The following is a 22,138-nucleotide window of genomic DNA, read 5'->3' as shown; positions in this document are numbered from 1 at the left end:
TGTAATTTTAATGGAAAGATTTTAAAAGCTAATGTATTTTTTATAGGAATGCAAACTAAAATAAGGGAAATATTGGAATGATCTCACAGTTATGCTATCCGTAGTTGTAAGCCGGTAGGTAGTGAGCTCCAATCCTGGTGATTTTCCTGTCCGTGATTTTTATGATGTTTGCACTCGTTTTTCACCCGGTGTTGCTTATAGATCCAAGATAATGCTGTTCTGCAGGGGCCGTGCACTTTGAAGTTATGATGATCACGGCGAAGACCTCAGTTTTATTTATGTAGCAATCTCGAAGACAACTGAAGACGGGCGATTGTAGTTGTATGCTTCTCACGATGCGCTGCGACCTCCACTCGTAGTTCCGTCGTGATGAATCGCAGAACGACGGATGCGATATTAACGGTTTTATTTCAAATCGCGCTTGTAACGGTCCACTGTCATCTACTACGGCGTTTAAGGACCATATGTTGGTCTAGCTACTGGAGAGAAATAAGTGGACTGTAAAACTTATGCAAAAATATATTAAAAACTACCAATTGACCGTTACAATAAATCAGAGCGCGGCGCGTACAGTCTATCGCGAGCGGGACGGGCGCGAGCCGTCGTGTTTCGTGTGTCGCGGTTGGTGAGATAATGGCGTACGCGGTGCGCGGGGCGCGGTGCGCGGGCGCGGCCGCGGATGGACGACCGGTTCTGCTCCGAGCGTCCAGGACTCATGAAGATGCGCTGGTGCTATCAGCACCAGTATTTTCATTGAAATCTTTTTATAGCATACCTACATGTAAATCAATTTTTTAACTAGCAGATACGTCTGCGAGCGATATTCCAAATATCGCTTATATTCAAGGAAAAAATGGAAAATGTTACGCTTCCGGCAGGACTTGAACCCGCATCCTCCACAATCCGTGTTGCTCTTAACCAATTGAGTTACGGAAGCCTACCAGGACCTCGCAAATCTTTCCATTCCTTCCATTATGCATACACGCCTTTGGGGTGGCGTATATTGTGGAGGATGCGGGTTCAAGTCCTGCCGGAAGCGTAACTTTTTCCATTTTTTCCTTTAATATACAAAAATACCTACTTACATGTAGGTATTCCATCTACTTTATAACTCTTTGTTTAATGTGTGTGCTGTCTGTGTGAGTGTGTGTCAATGCCATGTACTTATGTCATGAAACGGAGATACCGGAGATACACATTTTAGGTTAAGTATATCGTACATAAAATATATCGTAAAATATAATACATCTAAAAGTGAGATTATGATTTTCAAAGCGGGGTCCAATTGTCCGTCTAGCGTTCCTCTTGTGTGTCTCAACGGAGCACCCTTGAAGCGGGTCCACAAGTTTAAATACGTGCTGACCATAGAATTAATATGACTAGAACAACTGTCAATCTTCAAAAGTGCGACCAAAAATGAAATGCAAGTGTGTGCGTAAATTGTCTATGTGAGATCAAAAATAGTGATGTCATGTTACAACATATTAATAATCTGTCGATGTCTGATTGCTTTATCGACTACTTTTTCAAATGTGTTATTTTAAACGTTAAAATTCTACGACATTATGACGTATAAATAACACTTGCACTGCGTGTGCTATCAAAATCGTTGCAGACTTATCTTAATGTAACTCTTACTGTGTTGGAAAGTGAAGTTTAAATTTACCGCTAAACATGAGCACCTTCAAAAAGGTATAACAATCGTTATTATTTGAAGTCGGTTATAAAAGCTAATATCTTAATGATGTCTTGTGAAGAAATAATTACATAGCTATTAATATACCGACAAGTTATCGATACTGTCATCTGAACATTTTGTCAAGCCCTAGCGTAAAGTAACAGTTTATGTTTTTACACAAAATATTTTAAATTATTGAGTAATATGATAAAATATTAGCACACAAAGGAAGAAAAACTTATAATCAACTGTATAAACCGGCTTCTTACACTTTTTATGCTGTTAATTTGACAAAATATCGTTAAGAAAATTTCGCTCGGAATATCATTATTCCTCTGAAATGAATATTTGCTAGGTTTATTTGGCCCCGTGACACTGAAATCCGGTACACTACAAGACACTATCTTCATTGTATTAGTTTATCAAATAGTTTTCTTCCGAATTTGTGTATATTTTTCAAATTGAAAATTACGGTGATACGCTCTTGGCCGTCCGCGGCCGTCGTCAAACTCAAAAATGGTCACGTTTTCTCATTTGTAGTCTGACTCTTTCGCACTCATGCGATGTTCATATACGTGATGGCTTCCCTTTCGCACACTTCAGCTGTCTGTCAAGCGCGAGCTCGACAATGACAGGTCTGTGGTGCTGACCGATGACTTGAGTGACGACTCTGATATTGAAAGGGAACGGAGAGCGTTGTCAGTTCGTGCCAATATGATAGCCCGCAGGTTTGCCAGCTGCTCGAAAAACGTGAAAGTCACACTGTTCCGTGCATATTGCACAACTTTCTACACATGCAGCCTGTGGGTTAAGTATACACAAAAGGCATACAACGCTCTCCGTGTTCAATACAATGACGCCTTTAGGGCGCTGCTGCGGCTGCCGCGGTTTTGCAGCGCCTCAGGCATGTTCGCGGAGGCGCGCGTAGATTGTTTTTACGCCACAATGCGTAAGAGGGCTTGGTCAGCAGCCCGCCGCGTACGCGCCAGCGGCAGCGCCCTACTAGCGGTCGTCGCTGACCGTGTTGACTCTCCATTTGTGAGGCACTGGTTGTCATTGCATGCACCAGTGTCTCAAAAATGGGATAAATAATAAGTATTGTTGGTTGATTTATTAGGAGACATGTGATTATACTTCGTGACATTATTTACTTTAATTATTATTATTTAAATTAATTGTTTAATTATATCTTAACTGTTATTATTTTTATTATTTTATTTTTGTGACATGTTTCCCTTAAATCAATTAATTATATTTTAGTAGGTAATATCTTAATGTATTCTGTATTTTTAATTTTTAATTTTAGTTGTAATTGAAATTTTTATGTTTCACAGCCTTTTGAGCCATGTTGCTTGACTAATAAAATATATTATTATTATTATATCGGTCTAAAATGTCATTCAATAGAACTTGCTAACTATGTAAACAAACCGCCATACTGAAATTGACACTGAATGTCAATTTACTAGTAACTTTTGTTTACATAGTTAGCAAGTTCTATTGAATGACACTTTACGAATCAATGATTTTAAAATAAATACATACTTACCTACATTTGTTTCAGAAGGAAACTGAAAAGATTCAAAATGAAGCAAATTAAAGTTGGAGTGTTATTCCTACTACCGAGTTGTTCTTTCGTCATTCTATTACTATACTATTGGCAACAGTCGCATTTAGGACTAGGTTCTCGCCAATCTCCGATGATTACTGCCCAGCCTCTAACCTCTACCGGACATCACAAAGTGGTGCCCTTGAAACATGTAAATCTTGACGAGTTGTATAAAGACAACAAAGAATCAGAAGAAAACTTTTTAAATGAATACAGAACAGGTAAGTCTCGTATCTACCTGTTAAATATATGTAGACTTGATTCAGAGAATCACCATCATGTTATAACCAGAATAAACTTAGTCAACATTATTTTCTATCCTTATATAATCTAGACATACTCGTACATCCATGATTTATTTGGTAGGTACTAATGTCTTATTTCATCTACTTTCAGTGTACTCTATAAATACGCCAGGGTGCCAAATTCCATTCAATATGATAAATTACAGGAAGCAAATCGAATATGAGAAAAAACATAAGCAGAAACGATCTGACTGCGGTAAACGAGCCGTTCATATAAAGAAAATTGACGGGGATCGCGTACGAGCGACGGTTAACCCATTGGTAGTGAAAAAATATCTAAGGAAAAGCGCTCGTTTTGATTGCTGTTACAGATTTCTACAGCCCCGCCCTGGTCACGAAAATACCAAAATTAAGTGAATACGCCTTGTCCAAATTATTTAATTATATTTAATTTATTATTTTAGATCTCAAATAACGTTTTTTTTTTTTACAGGTATACGCTATGTGTGAAATTTAGCTCCGGTGCCACGATTGTTCTTCAAACTGATTTCATAAACGTGAGATGCGTTGAATACGATGTGAGAAACAAGACACATCCGGTATATGATGATGTTCTCGCCTTCGCCAAGAAGATCAATACGACACACAACCAACAATATTGTAATAACAGCTACAATGTACTGATTTTGGGCATGGACTCTATGTCTTTGCCGCGGATGGTGCAGACGATGCCCAGAACTACGGATTACCTACACAAGAACTTTTGGTTTTGCTTCCGTGGCTATCATAAGGTGTTTATTAATAATATTTTTTTTACGTTCTTGTACTTCTCATAGTCATTAAAAGTAGGTATTATAACTTAATAAGTATTATAACATTTATAACCGATCAAAGGTTTTCCGTAAACAATTTGAACTTTAGTTAACGATAGCACCCTTAGCTAAAATCTCATATCCGAGGATCACGACTACCTACCATAAGTTCGCTCTATGATGAAGTGCTCTCCAGAGTGGCTTATTTCGGTAATTATTTGTATTTTCAGGTGGGTGATAATACGTTTCCCAACGTAATGGCAGCGTTGACTGGCCAGAGCATGCCAGTAATATCCTCAAAATGTCAAGATCAAATGGACCAGTGTAACAAAATGTTAATTTGGAGTAAATTCAAGGATATCGGATACGTCACAGCGTACGGTGAAGACTTCTTGCGTTTACCTGATACTTTCAGTAAGCGCTACGCGTTTCATAAACCTCCAACCGACCACTATATACGGCCATTATTTATCAAAGAAGAGAAGGAGTTGAATAATAAATCGCTAGTATGTACAGGAAAGATATCGGCTGGACAGCAACTTTTGGATTACGCTGCTGATTTTGTGACAACATACCGAAATGATCGCTTCTTTGGATTTTTTTGGATAAACTCATTCAGCCACAACACGAATAGTCGTCCTCAGGATGCAGACAGGCTACTGGAGAATTTCTTTAACAAAATAACGTATACTGGTATTCTTGAAAATACGTTCGTCATTTTTTACAGCGACCACGGCATTAGATTCGGACCACACCGTTTTGAATTAGAATCGTACTACGATGAGCGGTTGCCTTCCTTTTTTATGCGACCGCCGACAATGTTCAAAACCCAGCGATGGAAAGAATATAAGGCGCTTGCGGATAATCAATTTAAATTAGTGACTCCCTACGACCTGTTCAACACGTTAATTAATATAAACGAGTTGTCTAGATGCAAGGGTATCTCCGACGTGAGAGTTTCTCACGGCTGTCCGAATTGTCACAGTCTGTTCATGCCAGTTAAAACTTCACGAACATGCCGCGACGCTGCCATTCATGATAAATGGTGTAGTTGTCACCAATTGTATCCCCTAGATAATAACGACGTTCAAGGCATCAAGAGTGTGCTACTAGCGATCACTCATATCAAAATTTTAATTAAATCTATAAAAACAAAACATTGCTGGCAATGCCTGGACGTGTCGCTCAAAAACGTCATTAGAATACATTTCTATTACGATGGTAGTAAAGATAACATCTATTATGTAGTTGCGTTCACTACGATGCCAGGTAACATGTCTTATGAAGCTGTCGTGAAGAAATCGCAATTAATTGGACATCTGAGCGTTATATCGCCGTATAGAGGTCTAGGAACCTGCACAACAGACAGTCCAGAACTTGCAAAAGCGCGATTGTATTGTATATGCCAAAAAAATAAAAGTTGCACTTAATAATGGTGATATATATATATTTGACTTGTTGTAGAACCTTTTGACCATTGAAGTTATCTGTATTATTACTGCAGGACATAGCACTATAACGTCAATGCCTTATAAATCAATAAATAGCTAAATGAATTTTCTGAATAAATAGAAAAGAAATTAATTACACTTTTAGCACACGCTCGTACCTGACCTTATTGCTTTTAGGTTGTCTAAGTACGATTTAGGTCTACTAAATATACCTAGTCTGTCGCTTATGTGATTATTTTTTCGCTAAACTGTGATAATGACCAAGTGCGATGATTTATTTTTTATTGTAATATACGCATATGGCACCTAATATTAGTCTCATAATTTTTGTATCATTGCTTCAGTTCGCTTTCCCAAGTATACCTAATGCTGCAAAGTGAGTTAAGCAAGCCAAGTTGGCAGATATGATGATAGCCGCAGCAAATGTTATTTAAACGTCGTAATTTCATAAAAGTTTGACGTTTAAATTAACGCTTGCACAGTCTGGGCTATCAAAATCGCTGCCGACATAGCTTGGTCTAACTTTAGCGACCTCTGGTAAGTTAACATTGTGGGCCTGCCTAGAACTAAACTCCAGTGTTTGCAAAAAACTGTTCTTGAGAAGAGGATACGTTGCGCTAACTCTTGGGATCAAGTAACTATTATTAATATACCTAATACTTACTTACTATAATATAGTTCTGTTCCTGTAATAAAGATTATTACATTAAATCAATTGCAAGCCGTAAACCTTATTGCTAAGACGCAAGGTCCATTACTGAACAGTTAATAGTAAACAAGGGCTAATTATACGCTTTATGTAATACCAAAATTTTATTTGAAAAATTGTATCATTTAACAGGGATAATGAGATACATTTGGCTGTTCTATTTTTTTGGGGACATACTCGTACACTGTAGAAAACGCGATCATTCAATTGTCTATTGTTATTTATTATAAGGATTCGTTAGACCGCAAGTATTTATCCCTGATTGTGCCGGACCAAGCCTCATGGGCGTCGCCAGCGATGCACGAGCACGACGGACTATACTTGGACTAACATGAGCAGGGGTCGGACAAAAAGTGCGGATGACGTCAAACCACTTATAGGATGATTTCAAATAGTATTTTTGATTTTCATAAACAATTAAATCACTTATCATTTATCAACCTCTTTATTAAACGATATCGCCACTTGAAATGAGTAAGTACGTTTTTGACTGACACATTGTCAATCAGATGAACAATAAATTGACTTCGTTATTGTTTAGCTATTGTATTTTCACGATTATATTTAGCTAAAATTTATCTATAAAAGTATAATAACATCAAATTATCTTTTTTTATTTTTACTAATCTTACCTACTGTTCCCACTTTTGACTATTAAACCTATTTATCTGAGGATCCCACAGACTTGTTCTAAGTGTTCTAACTCATTTCAAATAATTATACCTTATGGTAACAAGTTTCGTGAAATTTATTTTATTCACTACATCACCCTACCACCTGTATTATTAATTCCATGGATTTATTTACGATTATTTTGTTACTTCATTAATACTACTTTGTTACTACATGTCACACGGAAGTTTAAATACAAACTCAAACATCATCCTGTGTGCAAGATTACGTCATTTTTACGTCATCCGCACTTTTTGTCCGACCCCTGAACATGAGTAACATGACATTGACAAGACTGACGGAATTTTATGAAACTAACCCCTAACAGCCCAATATTTATAGATGGTAATAAAACTAATAAATTACTTTAGTCCGAGTAAAGCGAACACCCCAGGCAAAGCGAATTCGGGCTCCCAATCCTAAACTATTCGACTTTGTCGCACCATGCGCCTATATGATGTTCAGGATCCTTCGCTCTATGAACGGCAAGCGTCACAGGGAGCGGTTGCTGTGAGCGTCGTCGGTGACAAGTCAAAATGTATCTTTTTTTACGTTTTGTTCAAAATTGCAGCAACTATTAAACATTGGAGGCTAGTGTTGTTTTAAATTAAAAGATTTTTAAATAAAGACTTATTATTGATACTTTTTTCATTTCTTCCTCGTTAAATTTTTCTGTTATGTCAAGTCAAAGGTAAAGGTGTTCACTATGCCCGGACTTCCCCTACCATGAACATAATACAGAGTAAAATGGTATAAACATGGTAAATGGGTGGTAAAACTAGCATATTAAGATTACTTTTGGAATTTACGTGAGAATAGTTATAAAACTTTTACTTACATTCCGATAAAAAAATACAAGTGTAGGCAGTGCTAAATCGTAAAGTCGTAAAATATTTAAATTTCTTTTCAAATGAGTTGATTAAATAGAACATAAATTCAACGTTTATTCAAAAGTAGTAACAACACGCTGAAAATGTTATATAGCACCACAGTGAAGTAATATTCTATTACTAAAATAAATTACATTGTACATGTACAGGTACCTTTAACCTTATACCTTTAACTTTTACCTTTTACCTTTAACTTCTCAGTACATAATAAGTTAATAATTTACAATTACTCTATAGAAAACCATAATATATGCCGCAACGGGTATAGGTACTAGAATAAATTTATTGTATGTATGTGTATATCTCACACCTAGTTTTTTTATTTCTTTGATAACAACTTATATTGGAAGTTGATCAAAAAATTAAACACTGACACTTCCTTTCCACTGAGGCGTTGATGAGGGGAGATGAGAGAAGACGTGCCAGAATCAAACAATAGCATTCTTTGTAACTAACTTTTGCCCGCGACTTCGTCTGCGTGGAATTAGTAATTTGGGTAGTTCCTTTTTAAACGCCCTCGATAAGTGTAAAGGCAATTTCAATTTGAGCGTAATACTAACATCGATTGTCAGGCGATGCTTTAATTATCTCACTTTCGGGGTGGAAGTGAGATAATTTCCACCCTCTTAAGGGATGATTTTCAGGATAACAACTACCCTATGTCCTTCCCCAGGGCTCAAACTATCTCTATAATAAATTTCAACCAAACCATGCACCAGCGCCGGCGCGCGGGCGGTGCTACACCGCGCGGGCGGAACTGTTCCTATCGACAAAGTTTGTTATGCAGTTATTGTTCATTCCCCATTCAAAATTCCACCCCCATAAGGGATGAATTCTGGGATAAAAACTATCCTATGTCCTTTCTCGGGACTCAAACAATCTCTATACCAAATTTCAACTAAATCGGTTCAGCGGTTTAAGAGTGAAGAGGTAACAGACAGACAGACAGACTTCCTTTTATAATATTAGTACCTATAGATTTGTAATCCACATTTCTTCTCCGCTCCGCTGGGTTACAATGCTATTGGTTGATTCCCACTAGTGTTGAGTCGCTCACTCGTGAGGCACCTCATTTGTACCACTCATTTTGTTAATTTGTCGCAGTACTTCGTACCGCAAAAATGTCTTACTTCACTCCTCTATTCATTTTACTCATTTACTCGCGCGCATCACAAACACCTTTTGACACACAAATCATTCACACACTTCAAATTTCAAAAAAACTCTTATCCGTTCAAATTCACTCGCGAGTCTCGCGACCCTCAAAACTCATACACTCCTCACAACTCGCAACAGAGTCCCTGGATCGTGCGAGGCGCTAGGTGCTCGCCTGCTCGCCGACACTCAAAACTCAAATGTCTCAAATGAAGAAACGAGTAATGATCCACACTGTCAACTGCCGAACTACAAACCTTATTGCAACGACAAAAGGTCCACCGAGAAATGCGTTGAGTTTGTACCACACACCGCCTCTCTGTGACATGAACCCCTCAAAAATCCTTTCAAAATGAAACAATGAATTAGGAATACCCAAAGAGGGAGTGAGACCGACACGCAACGTACTTCAATATCGCTTCGCGTCACCACCGAAAATACGTTAACAATTAAACACGAAAGACAACAAGCGTAAGCGCTGCAAGCTTTCATACATCTTAAAAATATTGTCGCTGTTGGAATTAATGGAAAAGTTGACGCTGAAAATATGCTAGTACCTCACCTCATTTGAAGTAAGACATTGTAACACCTCATTTTAGAAAATGAGGTACTCATACAAACTCATTTTAAATTGATGTCCTACCCATCACTAATTCCCACACACGTCTTCTCTCATCTCCGACTCAGTGGAAAGGCAGTTTTAAGGTAATTACTATTAATTTTAAATTACAATCCTTATTACCCTTGGAGGATACAACTAAACGGAGTAGCCATTAACAGGCTTTCCCCTCTGTCGAAAATAGGCGGCCAACGGTCATACACAATGTATGGACTGACGTTTATCTGACATGGCTATTTTTACGTTACGCATACATTTGACGTTCCCCTCCCCCGCAAAAATCGGCAGACTGTATTGTACAGAAAATTACAGACATGGCGTCTCCGTTTGATTATATCCTCCAAGTTATTACCTAAACTAGCACTCTATATGCTCACACATACTTAAACATTTGACTTATTAAACCTGGATAAAATACATTTAAATGATTCATTAAAATGTAAAACAACACAAAATACAAAAAATCCTCATCTTTTCCTTTAATATAAAATTTGGAACACAAAATACATACATCGTTTTTAGGGTTCCGTACCTCAAAAGGAAAAAAAAGGAACTAAGTTGAAATTTGGCACACATGTGTAAGTTTGTGACCCAAAGATGAACGTGTACGTAAATAAATGAATTTTAAATATGGAGGCCATTTTTGGGGGGTAAATGAGAAAATTAAAAAATAAAGTTTTTCAAACTATATCGTGTTACATATCAAAATGAAAAAGCTCATTGTAAGGATTTCAAATATTTTTTTTTTATAATTTTAGGATTAATAGTTTAGTTCCCCCTTATCTCCGAAACTACTGGGTCTAAAGTTTTGAAAAAAATACACAAAATAGTTCTTTACCTATAGATGACAGGAAAACCTATTAGAAATGTGCATTCAAGCGTGAGTCGGACCCCTTACGAAACCCTTGGAACGCGAGTCCGACTCGCACTTGGCCGGTTCTATTTATAATTCGTCTCTTTGTATAATTGACTTTTTTAAATTATATTATTACACAATAGAAAAATCCTATTCTGTTAACTGGAAGATCACTCAATCAGATCATACGAAAACTTTTTTTACAACATTACAATACACTATACAGTAACATATACAATTAAGCAATACTTTATGTTATGTCATGGACATAAAAATATGTATCTATAGTAACTACGCAAATTCTACAAGTTAACAAATTATACCTGCTTGATCAGAATCAGAGATCTTTAAAAATTGTCATTCAGTATACCCATAGGTAGGTCCTTTGCTTTTTATCTACTTATATGTTACCTACCAATCGTTTTATTTACGCCAATGAACTCAAATGCGTATCTAACCCTGTAACTCTTAAATAATTAGTCACATATTTTCCTTTTTTTTTAACATTTAAAACATTTGTTTTCGAAACATTAATACTATAAATGTGTTTTCATTTCAAACTTGCAATTAATTACATATACTGGCAATGCTCACTAAGGTGTTACAATATTTCACAAATTAAAAGTGTCTGACCTTTTTTTTGTGGTACTAAAGAATGATACCTACGCACGCTAGTCACATATATGTATGCTAAGTGCGAAGTGCATCTTCGCCGCTAGGCAACAGCCGACACAGTCATAGTAACGCCCTAACAGCTACTAGTAAAACATAGGAAAACTTACATCATTCTCAGCACAACGGGTTTTCATTAGCCTTTAAGTCTGTAGATTACGCTAACACGCTCTTAGGCAAGAGAGGAGGTGTACGGGGAAACACGACGAACAGCGAAAGCTGGAATACCGAAAGGCCCCCGCCCACTATGTTTGGTAGCTGAAAACAAAAACTACATTTTGAATAGAAACCACAACCTAAGAGTTCTAGACTTCTGAATGTGCGGAGAGTTCTTACGGGTACACCGTTGAAAATTTAATCGCTGCGAAAATGCTTGTACATATGTTTGTTTTTCGCCGTATTACGAAGGAGTAAGGTGCAAAAGTGTAAACATATTTTTTACGTCGACTAACTATTGTTCAACTCAGCATGTCTAATGTGTAAGGACTTGTACAAACCTTTCGGTGCCAGGGGGGCTACCACGAACATAGAACGTCTATATCTCCATCTCTATCGCTCACGCTGTTTTAATGTGACAGGGTAAAAAAAATATTTCCGAAGTATGCAGTAGGTTCTCGTGAACCGATCTGTACTAAACTATAACTAAAACTAAAAGTAATTAATACTCACAATCAAATAATTATCTTCCTCTATAACACCATACAGGAACCAGAGACTTGACACAAAGAATGACATGAGGATCATAGGGAACGGGAGGCATTCTGTGCTCTTCACTTTTAACACATAGAACAGCTTGCTCATTGGAGCAGCTATTGCCAGCAGTGTGACGAGGCATGCAACTGTTCCTGAAATAAATATGTGGTAATTTAAATTACAACATTGTACTAAAATGCAGGGTGTGTTCCAAAGTAGAGGTTAGTTCTTTCAGTGTATATAGAGCAGACCTGCTAGCATGAGTTGCGTTATCGCGCGCGATTCCATAGATCTAGCGCGACTTCAAGTATGGACTCGCGCGTGAGAACGCAACTCATGCTAGACCGCCAGGAGTAATGAAACAGGATATAGTTTATCACATATCATACATCCGGTTTTGTGGATATTTTTTTTTCTTTGATAATTATTATTGATAATGTGTCCTATAGGGTAGGTGACATTATTAATGATATGATATCAGTTGATCCAGAATAAAAACAACAATTAAGCTTTTTTCTCCCTATACAATTTATGAAAGATGTAGTTTTGCATCTACAGATGTATCTGGCTAGATATTAAATTGTACAACTGACATATAATCATTTAACAAGACAACCAAAGAAGGATACTTGTGGCCAATATCTAATATCATATCTATTTAAATACCTCGTCTCAAGTGTTTGGTTTTATAACTATGAAGTGCCCAGCAAGTGCATTTGTATTCTCTTTGTTTATTAATTGTTGGTATTTGTTATACATATGTTACAATGTTCCCATTTGCAATTATTCATACTTGAGAAAACATTTTGCCATAGCATGTAGCTTAACTAATGTACCTTTATCCACATTTTTTAAAGAAAATTCATAACCCTTATTGTAAAGGCATTAGCTCCATTAGTGATGTGTTAATTATCGGTAAGAAGTATTTATTTAATTAGTCACACTTATTGTTGATTATAACCAACTAGAGTGTTACTAATATGTTGACATATTTCTTATAATAGATAACAGCTATGAATGTCATTGTAATTAAGTTTATTTAAAAATATATATACATTATAATTCATGTATTACTGGCTAAAAGTACAATGACATTTTATCCATTTATAAGTAAATATCTGGGCGACCGAGCTTTACTCGGAAAACATAAAAACTCAAAAACGCACGTTCTCCCAGAGACAAGACCTAGCTAGATCGATTTTTTTCTCCCAATAACCCCTATATAGCTAATTTCATTGAAATCGTTAGAGCTGTTTCTGACATGCCTGAAATATATATATAAATAAATAAATAAACAAGAATTGTCGACAAAGTCAAGTTGGAAATATATTCCCTCAGTCTTATAAAGGCTTAAAGCATGTTAGACATAGCAGTATTTAAAACAAAAGACTTAAGATTAAATGTGGCTTACCCAGCCGGCCGAGAAGAATTTCTTTATCCTCCTCAAATCTTAAATATCCTACAGACGAAACAAGCAGACCCATTGTAAAGACCATCTGCTTAAATGTAGTAGACTTCTTGTAGGTATACATATAGAACACAAGAGAATACAATGTCATGAGTGTTATTCCTATTATGTTCACTAGTATTATCTTACTATCATCTTTGGTGATCCCATACATGAGCCACAGGGCCGAGCTGAAAAGATAAAGTTAACAATGTTAAAATAATTATTCTACACTTGTACTGAAAATGCATGCTTTCATAGACTAATTTTATTCGACGTATTTGACCGTATTTATTTCTCAGACGAGCCATATGTTTGTTCCGCAACATGCTCAAAAAACAACTCCCTTACAAATACTGACTTAAACAACTTACGCTAGAACACCGGTAAGAAAAGGCAGTGGTGATGCTTCGGCTGTAGATCTATTAACCACATATTGCTTGCACACCAGCCTGGAAAAGGTAGTAACATATTTGAACTATTTAAACAGCTGTAAATAATTCAAAAAAACGCCTATAAGTAGTACTTTGAATATAACATACATTCCTGCCAAAAAATTCAATACTGTTGTGACGACAGCTAAGCCGCTAATAAGTTCCTTATATTCAGACAAAGACATATTTACTGTCTAGAAATTAAAATTAACGTTAACATATACATTCCCACGCACTCGTCATTTGAAAACTGAGAAAATAGCTTAGGGCTATAACTATGATATCGCTATGACAACATCGACAGTCTGCGATGTCAGATGTGACTGATGACAGCTTGCCTCCAAATGACAGATAAATAGCGATCCGATATAAGATACATTAACCTGCCAAATTTACTTAATTTTTATGTTTTTATTGATATCTATCCCTTGTTTGACTTGTGTACTGAATGAATAGTATAAATACAAATTATTCAAAATTATGAAAATCTAACACTTACAATTATAGTCCTGTTTCAGTTTCTAAATTAAATTCCGTAAAACCATATCTTGCGTATATAGAAATGGGCGTTTGCTGTTTCCGCGGGCTGTTTCAAACACTGCTTTACGCGCTGAACCAATAAGAAAATATCTTTCTAGGTGGTTTCTGCTCATTTTCGGTGAACGGCGGTCTAAATATAGCAATAAATACATTCCATTTGCAATTATTTTATAAGTTGAAATATACATAAAACTACATAATCTGTTAAAAAAAAGAAAATAAGAGCGTTTTTATATATGTGCCGGCTAGTCTGTCAATTTTGTCATGTTATTTGGTGTTGTTTTATCCATCCATACTTTCTGTAAATTCATTTCGTGTAATACGTATATTTATCGTAAAAGCTAAATGATTTTATTCTATTACAGTCGATTTTGTTAAATAAATGTACGAAAAACAAAAAGACCATGAGCTCCTTTTTAAAATGAGTAGTTTGTAATCAATCAAGGGCGATGAAGGCGTTTAAACTTATAGTCCACCAAAACAGCTTCAGTAGTGAGTTTTTTGCATACCATTATTTATTATTGCTTGAGTATGTATTATTTCATGTACATATAAGCGATAACCTATATAACTGTAGTACTTAACGGTGGTAAAGGTTAAAAGGCAACAACTTAATTATAGTGATCAATCTATTCTGTATGAATTAATATATAACATAATCAGGACGGACGGACAAAATATAGTTGTTGACAGATTACAGAAGTTTCCGAGTTATTATTGTTAAAATTTATATGCTATATGTAAATTAAAATATCTAACAAAATAAACAATAGATTTTTAAGTATTGTATTAACATACCTGAAACTAAGAATATAGATTACTAGCAGTAATAAACAGCTAGTATACTCTTCTGCTTTATATTTTTGCACTTCATTTCAAAGGCACTCTTAGTGGGGGAAGAACTTGAATATTTTTGTGACTATCAAATTCATTTCCTTCAGCTCAAGACCATTTATCATACAACAATCTCGGGATTAGTGAGAGTCTGAATTACCAAGGCGACTACTGTAATATTATCCCTTGAATCTTCGCTCCGCAAATGTCCACCATCATCAAACATCTCGGTGAAGCCATCGCTAACCGTTGGGACAGATCCCTTAGCGTAGTAATGGGTTGGCTAAGATCCAAAATTATGATTTCGATAATCCGAGCCACCAGCATGTGTATCCGTGGGACACGGTACAAATTCAAACCCATCCAACATTTCTTCGGTCTCAATGACGGTGCAGCCATACCTACCCTGTCTACCTCCACCCTGCACTAGCGCCATGTTTTTGTTGTTGCTTATTCTGTTTTATAATTTTACATTTTTGATAATTAAACGTGATTGGATATTATCCCTTTCCGGCCCTATTCAATACAATATTAGCATCTTTTTATTTATTTATTTATTTAAACTTTATTGCACAAAAGAAAAACTTATCGTACAAAAGGCGGACTTAATGCCAAAAGCATTCTCTACCAGTCAACCTTACAAGCTTTTATTTAACTTGCATTGTATGTATGTATGTTTGTATGGGTAAAATCTTGCAAACTAAAGTTTACCCATTTCCCTGTGTTGAAGCTTGCATACATGTGTAAGTCGGGTGACAATGCAATATTATGGTACCATGGAGCTGATCTGATGATGGAGAAAAGTGGCCATAGGAACTATGTGATAAAACAACGCAACGTGATTGTGTTTGGGGTTTTTAGAATTGTCTTGATGAGTATTAATTGTCTGTGGAAAGAAAAGTACAGTCAGCAATAAAAGCTTGTACCAAAAATGAAATATTTGCCAAAAACTTATTTATTTAGAATTATTATGAAATTTGAACATAGTGTATATTGATGTTTTTAAGAATGTGACGAAAATAATATAGTCTGTTTATTTATTTCCAGCCGTGGACTTAATAATCAGTTTAAAAGATTATCCCGGACTCAAAGAAAAAGACATAGTGGAAATATACCACCCTGAAAATGACTATCCCAGGCTGCTGCTACAAGTCATTAAGGATGCCCCAGGGAGAGGCAGAGGTTATTTATTACCAATCTTTAATCCCTGCAGTATATGGGTCAGTGTTGGCCGAACCGTTAATGCAATTGAAAGTTATTGGCCATTAACCATTACAAATTGAAACCTACTACCTAAATACTGCAATTGCAATTAACATTCGGCCAACACTGATATGGGTTCCTTGTAGGCTTAACACAAGCATATTTTAATATTTAGCGCCCTGGGCCAGCGGGCCTAGGCCACCCTTTTCTCGGCGCCTTCTGGAAATTGGGGCCTGCGCCACCCACCGCATCCTGCCACCCCGGGCCATGGTCTTCTTGGCCCTAGGGTAACAATGGTAACAATGCTTAACTCTGTTAATGTCAGTGAAAGTGTTAGCTCCATTCACTGCAGCACTGGGCCAAAAGACCTGAGGCATGTAGATGTTGTGTAGATGTAGTGTAGGGACGCCCGGCCGGAAGCAGGTGGGCTGTCGATCGCGTGTCGCGTTCATTCAGCCCTGTTCCCTGGAGACCTGAGGCATAGTGCCGCAGCAAACATATTAAGTTAAATTTAGTTTGTAGTTCTCTCTCTCTCTCTCTCTTTAGCCCTTTTCTACCCTTCGGGTGTAGGCCTCCTTCATTCTTCTCCATTCGTCACGGTTCTGTGCAACCTGGAGCCATCTCATCCCCGCAGCCCTTTTGATGTCGTCTTCCCAACGCATATTGGGTCTACTTGGAGGACGTTCTTCTCCCCATGGTCGCCACTCGAGTATTCTTTTACTCCACGAGTCGGTCTTTCGTGCCATATGACCAGCCCATTCCCACTTCAAACTGGCTACGCGTTTTACAACATCCGTGACCTTGCTCTGCTGTCTCAGCCACTCATTCGTTTTACATTAGTTTATATTAGTTTGTAGTTATTTAGTTGTAAGTGTATGGACTTAAGGTCTGAAATAAATGATTTTTATTTTATTTTATTTTTTATTAAGTAACTTTCAGACATTTTAAAAACTTTTAACTATACCGTGGAGGCAACGTAAAGTTTACAAAATATTTAAATTTTAAATCTAATTGTAAAATATCTAAGCGGCACTTGCACCATCCCACTAACCCAGGGTTAACCAGTTAAACCTGGAGTTACCATGGTTACCAGTACAATTTGACATTGGCTTAACGGGGTAACCCTGGGTTAGTGGGATGGTGCAAGTGGTGCTAAGTGATATAACTCACAGTCATGTTTGGCTGTCAAATTAAAAATAATGATTGTATACATATATATTTCTCTAGATACCATCAGTGTGGAGCAAAGCATCGCCACCACATTCCAACTGCGGACATTTGCCGACGTTTACGTGAACATAGTGAATGTGCCAGATGTGGCCCTGGACTCCGTGGAGCTCACCTTCAAGGACCAGTACATGGGTCGCTCGGAGATGTGGAGGCTGAAGAACCACTTGGTATGTTTATTCTTCACCTTAGTACTTTTTCTGGTGGTATAGGAGTTAAAGGAGAAATGAGTTTGGCAGGCTTATCCCAAAAATAGGGAACATTACGCTAAACTCTGCATAGGGGGCGCCACAAGTACAAATAGTAAACAAACTGCTACAAAGCATAAAATGTTATATTTATTCAAAACAATTAATCTGTGGAAACTTGTCAAAAAAATGTTTCAGGTATAGTATAGGTAAATAAGTTACTTTATGGTTTACGCTTTGCGGTAATGCTGCACCCTTGCGGCAGAAGATTGCAGTAATAATCTATTTTGGTGAACCCTGTCCATAAATACATTGACAGTAGCATCAGCTAAAACATGTTTATTGTTTTGTATGCTTTTACTTAATTTACTCATTTGTGTTAAGTATACAAAAGCAAATTAATTTTTTGCATTTCCTGATACTGATGGCTGATGGTGACTAAGCTATCTAAATCGGTCAGCCAGCCGTCACGAGTAAGGAAAGGAAAGTATCCAAAAGGAAATGATAAAGGTTTAAAGTACAGTCAGCAAGTGCTTAACAAAAAATAATTTGGCAGTACAATAGAGTTGATGTCAGGTAAATTTTGCCCCATAATCTCTAAAATGATGCGAATATGTACCGTTAATATTATCTTTTTTCCATTTCCATATTATTACAGGTCAGTACATGTGTGTATCTCAACAAAAAGATCGAGTACTGCGGCGGTGCCATCAGATGTCAGGTCTACGAGATGTGGTCACAAGGCGACCGCGTGGCCTGCGGGGTAATTACGGAAGACACCAAGATCGTCTTCAGGTCGTCGACCTCTATGGTGTATCTGTTCATACAGATGTCCTCTGAAATGTGGGATTTTGATATACATGGGGACTTGTACTTTGAGAAGGCTGTGAATGGGTTCCTTGCTGAGCTTTTTACGAAATGGAAGGTAAGGAATATATATACTACTACTACATTTAGAGTTTTTTACAAGTAGCCGTACCACGAGTTGACATTTGCCGTTTACGTTAACGACTGATATAGTGGTGCGATAGAGAGGGAATCCGCTCGCACGTTTACGCAGTCGCTTACGTAAATGTCAAATGCCAACTCGTGGTAGCCGTGAAGGTCAAAACTAAATGATTCTTGTGAAAGTGATAAAAAGAAATGACGTGTTGGCATGTGATGTTACAGAAAAACGGCAGCAACCATGAAGTGACAATTGTGTTATTTTCAAGAACATTCTACAAGGCTAAGTCTTTGGAAGAGTTTCCACAACATATGAAAGAGTGCCTGCAGAAAGACTACAGGGGCAGGTTTTACGAAGACTTTTACAGGTATTCAGTAAAACATTGGGTAGTATGTAGCTTATTTATCGGTAAATATTTTATCGAAAATGTTCACTTCCTCAAAAAAAAATCTATTAATAATTTAACACAATTTTTTATAACGTTATTTTGCCTAATTAACGTTCTGCAATAAGTTGGTTGGGAAATGAAAATAGGCGAAATTTATTCATCAATATGGCAGTACACCACTTCACAACCCTTTTAAAAGAATGGTGTTAGATAGAAATACAGTGGGACTTCTCTACGGAATATATTTCGTGTTTTACTATATATTTAGCCACTTTGATGCTGAGTGTACGCCTAGGTAGAGTGACGTCGATTAGCCACTTTTTCGCAAAAAAAAAAGAACTCGCGGATATGTAAATGATACAGCTTTTATGACTGTTCATGCAAAGTAACATCGCGTTTATTTATCTAAACTACTCTCTTAATTATACAGAGTGGCGGTTCAAAACGAGCGTTACGAGGACTGGTCGAATGTGTTGCTTCAGCTAAGGAGATTGTTCACCGACTATCAGAAAATCGTACTTCAATACCACGAGCGGCCTAACATGGAGATACCCACTGCTATCAACTCCACTGCGGCGCAGGGAAACTTCCTTGAGGTTCTCAATATGAGCTTGAATGGTGAGGATACTATACTTAATGGCTATTAATATTAGAAGTTTTATTTAATCAGATTTGCAGCCCGTAAAAAACTTCACCCAGGTATAGCGATTTGACGGATATTTCACTTTCTTACTAAAGTGCGTCCAAGTCTAACAAATGCACCGTTAGCACGTCTTTCGAGCCTTTCGCAAAGAGACAGGCGTGGCTCACTCCGCGATTTCGTCGCGTCGCTACAAGTACCTACAAGTACATGCGGCCCAGACCAATTTTGGTGTTTAGCCATAGTTGTTGCCGCTCACCGCTAAGGAACGGACGCCTGTTCGCGCTTGCGCCATCTAGCGGTCATATCTGTCGTACAAGACGCGTTTTGTTAAAGAGTGAATCTTCTGTTATTTATTATGTGAGAGAGACGAATTCATGGCAAGTTAGTCGGACTTGGAGCAACACTAACTAACACCTCATGATGTTTATATATAGGCTCTACGCCCAAGCATTGTAAAACAATAACGCGACTCTACTCATATTACAAAACATGTTAGTCAAAAAATTATTTTGCTTACAGTATTCGAAAAACACTACCTAGACAGATGTTTCGACCGAACCGGTCAGCTCAGCGTAGTCATAACCCCCGGAGTCGGCGTGTTCGAAGTCGACAGGGAACTAACAAACGTCACCAAACAACGAATCATAGACAACGGAGTCGGCAGTGACTTGGTCTGCGTCGGCGAACAACCCCTACACGCCGTCCCACTCCTAAAGTTCCACAACAAAGACAACAACCTCAACTCTATAGACGATTACTCTATGCCCCACTGGATCAACTTATCGTTTTACTCCACGAACAAAAAAGTAGCATACTCCAATTTCATTCCAAGAATAAAATTGCCGCCTCGTAAGAGTCAGGAGCCGCTTAAGAAAATGTATGAAGATGAGAGAAAAAGCAAGCTTTTAAAGGAGGACGAATATATGCACAATTCTATATTTGATTATGATGCGTATGACGCGCAAGTGTTTCAACTGCCACCGGCGCACAGTACTTGGTAAGTTTTCTTTTACGTTTGGATTTTTACAACCACACTGACATTTGAGTTAACATAAATAGGCCTTATTTCATTGCATTATAAATAATTGTGTGTTATTGACATTATTTGACGTTAGGTAGCCGATAACGCGGGAAAGTAAGTATATAACGAAATGAGCCTGCGACTAGAAAACCTACCTAGTAAAATGAGACAGATTTAATAAAAAACAGGCTTTTGAAAGCTTCAATTTATTACGAAATACAAAAAAGTACACAGAAAAATACAAAGTGTATCGCAAGAGCGGAAAATAGGTTTATGCATTTCAAATCTTATTATTTGTAATTTTGTTTCACCCCTGGCTACAGCTAAGTACCTATAGCTTACTGATTCGACAACTTACTGGCCAAATGGATGGGGAAATACGAGTAAATCATCTTCCTCCTGATCAGATTTCACAGACACATCGCCATAGACGTCAATATATACTGTAAATTGGTTACTCGCTCCTCTAGCATTTGTAAAATCAACTATAAACGCGTTATCTTGAACACCATAATACAAATAATTCTGTATGTCGGTTTGGTTTACTCTTAATTTATATACGAAGCTGCAATGTTGATCATTACGCATGTGAAAAATACGCTTACTGATAAGTGATAACATTACGTTATGTCTCAGAAATCTAGAAGCCAGACTATCTGAGAGTTCAATAATATCAATGTACACCCAAGTCGCACATTCGGTCATAGGTATTCCCTGTTATATCTGGGGATGTGGCGTAGTTTCCAATTGTATTATAGGTTTTGAGATTGAGTTGAGGTGAATGATCTGATTAGCACCTCTAACACATGATTGGCGCGACAGTATCTTGCGGCGAGATAGACTATCTGTCTTTTTCTATGTTAATAAAAGTGCGACGGGTAGTCTATCTACACACACATAGGTACTAATCGCAGAAATAGTATTGAATAAATGAGTGCGTGAATGTGCCTTAAGCGCGCGATATTAAGCTACAAGAAATAAAAATAAATTAAATAAACCTTGAAGACATTTTTTGTTCCATCCTGTTGCGCGCCGCCATCGTGTTGGCGGTACAACTTGCTATCGGCACGAAAAAAGAATACTAACATAAAAAAAATCTCCCTGGCACATAAGTGGTAGGATCCTATAGATGTGCTATACGCGTGCGTCCGTGAGGGACAAAACATACGCAATGCGACACTATGATTGGTCGAATTTATTTGTTGC

The 22,138-nt window shown here is 37.2% G+C and overlaps 3 protein-coding genes across 5 annotated transcripts in view; 2 read left to right on the top strand and 1 right to left on the bottom strand.

Moving 5' to 3' along the window:
• Positions 1 to 3,340: 3,340 nt before the first annotated feature.
• On the top strand, positions 3,341 to 5,778 carry LOC134648907 (uncharacterized). Of its 3 annotated transcripts, XM_063503501.1 has the most exons (4): positions 3,343 to 3,508; positions 3,684 to 3,945; positions 4,026 to 4,323; positions 4,575 to 5,778. In XM_063503501.1, exons 1-4 carry the CDS (start codon positions 3,379 to 3,381, stop codon positions 5,772 to 5,774), a joined length of 1,890 nt encoding a protein of 629 aa, XP_063359571.1. In that variant the 5' UTR covers positions 3,343 to 3,378; the 3' UTR covers positions 5,775 to 5,778. The 3 variants fall into 3 exon arrangements, with proteins under 3 accessions (XP_063359574.1, XP_063359571.1, XP_063359572.1); XM_063503504.1 differs by lacking the exon at positions 4,575 to 5,778 and having other exon boundaries at positions 3,341 to 3,508; positions 3,684 to 3,853; positions 4,026 to 4,116; XM_063503502.1 differs by lacking the exon at positions 3,343 to 3,508 and having other exon boundaries at positions 3,736 to 3,853.
• Positions 5,779 to 11,400: 5,622 nt separating this feature from the next.
• On the bottom strand, positions 11,401 to 14,201 carry LOC134649257 (sugar transporter SWEET1). The gene is made up of 5 exons (XM_063503978.1): positions 14,051 to 14,201; positions 13,883 to 13,960; positions 13,473 to 13,699; positions 12,038 to 12,213; positions 11,401 to 11,626 (listed from the first exon to the last, which is right to left on the bottom strand). The coding sequence occupies exons 1-5, from the start codon at positions 14,125 to 14,127 to the stop codon at positions 11,525 to 11,527; spliced, it is 660 nt and encodes a 219-aa protein (XP_063360048.1). The 5' UTR covers positions 14,128 to 14,201; the 3' UTR covers positions 11,401 to 11,524.
• A 582-nt stretch (positions 14,202 to 14,783) lies between these two features.
• Positions 14,784 to 22,138, top strand: part of LOC134648970 (GATOR complex protein Iml1) — a 37,854-nt gene continuing 30,499 nt past the window's right edge. Inside the window, exons 1-7 of the mRNA XM_063503640.1 lie at positions 14,784 to 14,974; positions 16,364 to 16,498; positions 17,747 to 17,916; positions 18,593 to 18,859; positions 19,105 to 19,247; positions 19,699 to 19,886; positions 20,431 to 20,908. Coding sequence (XP_063359710.1) covers positions 14,932 to 14,974; positions 16,364 to 16,498; positions 17,747 to 17,916; positions 18,593 to 18,859; positions 19,105 to 19,247; positions 19,699 to 19,886; positions 20,431 to 20,908 — 1,424 coding nt within the window. The 5' untranslated portion in view covers positions 14,784 to 14,931. The remainder of the gene's footprint in view (positions 14,975 to 16,363; positions 16,499 to 17,746; positions 17,917 to 18,592; positions 18,860 to 19,104; positions 19,248 to 19,698; positions 19,887 to 20,430; positions 20,909 to 22,138) is intronic.

The sequence above is a fragment of the Cydia amplana genome, chromosome 6 (genome assembly GCF_948474715.1).
Source record: "Cydia amplana chromosome 6, ilCydAmpl1.1, whole genome shotgun sequence".
NCBI lineage: Eukaryota > Metazoa > Arthropoda > Insecta > Lepidoptera > Tortricidae > Cydia > Cydia amplana.
This window is presented reverse-complemented; position numbering and strand designations above follow the sequence as displayed.

Excerpts from the sequence above, each read along its gene's own strand:
- LOC134648907 (XM_063503501.1), top strand. The coding sequence starts at position 3,379 with ATGATTACTGCCCAGCCTCTAACCTCTACCGGACATCACAAAGTGGTG. Across the intron at positions 3,946-4,025 it reads CACGAAAATACCAAAATTAA|GTATACGCTATGTGTGAAAT; the intron begins GTGAATACGCCT and ends TTTTTTTTACAG. Across the intron at positions 4,324-4,574 it reads GCTTCCGTGGCTATCATAAG|GTGGGTGATAATACGTTTCC; the intron begins GTGTTTATTAAT and ends TTGTATTTTCAG.
- LOC134649257 (XM_063503978.1), bottom strand. The coding sequence starts at position 14,127 with ATGTCTTTGTCTGAATATAAGGAACTTATTAGCGGCTTAGCTGTCGTC. Across the intron at positions 13,961-14,050 it reads TTGAATTTTTTGGCAGGAAT|GCTGGTGTGCAAGCAATATG; the intron begins GTATGTTATATT and ends TACCTTTTCCAG. Across the intron at positions 13,700-13,882 it reads TTTCTTACCGGTGTTCTAGC|CTCGGCCCTGTGGCTCATGT; the intron begins GTAAGTTGTTTA and ends TTATCTTTTCAG.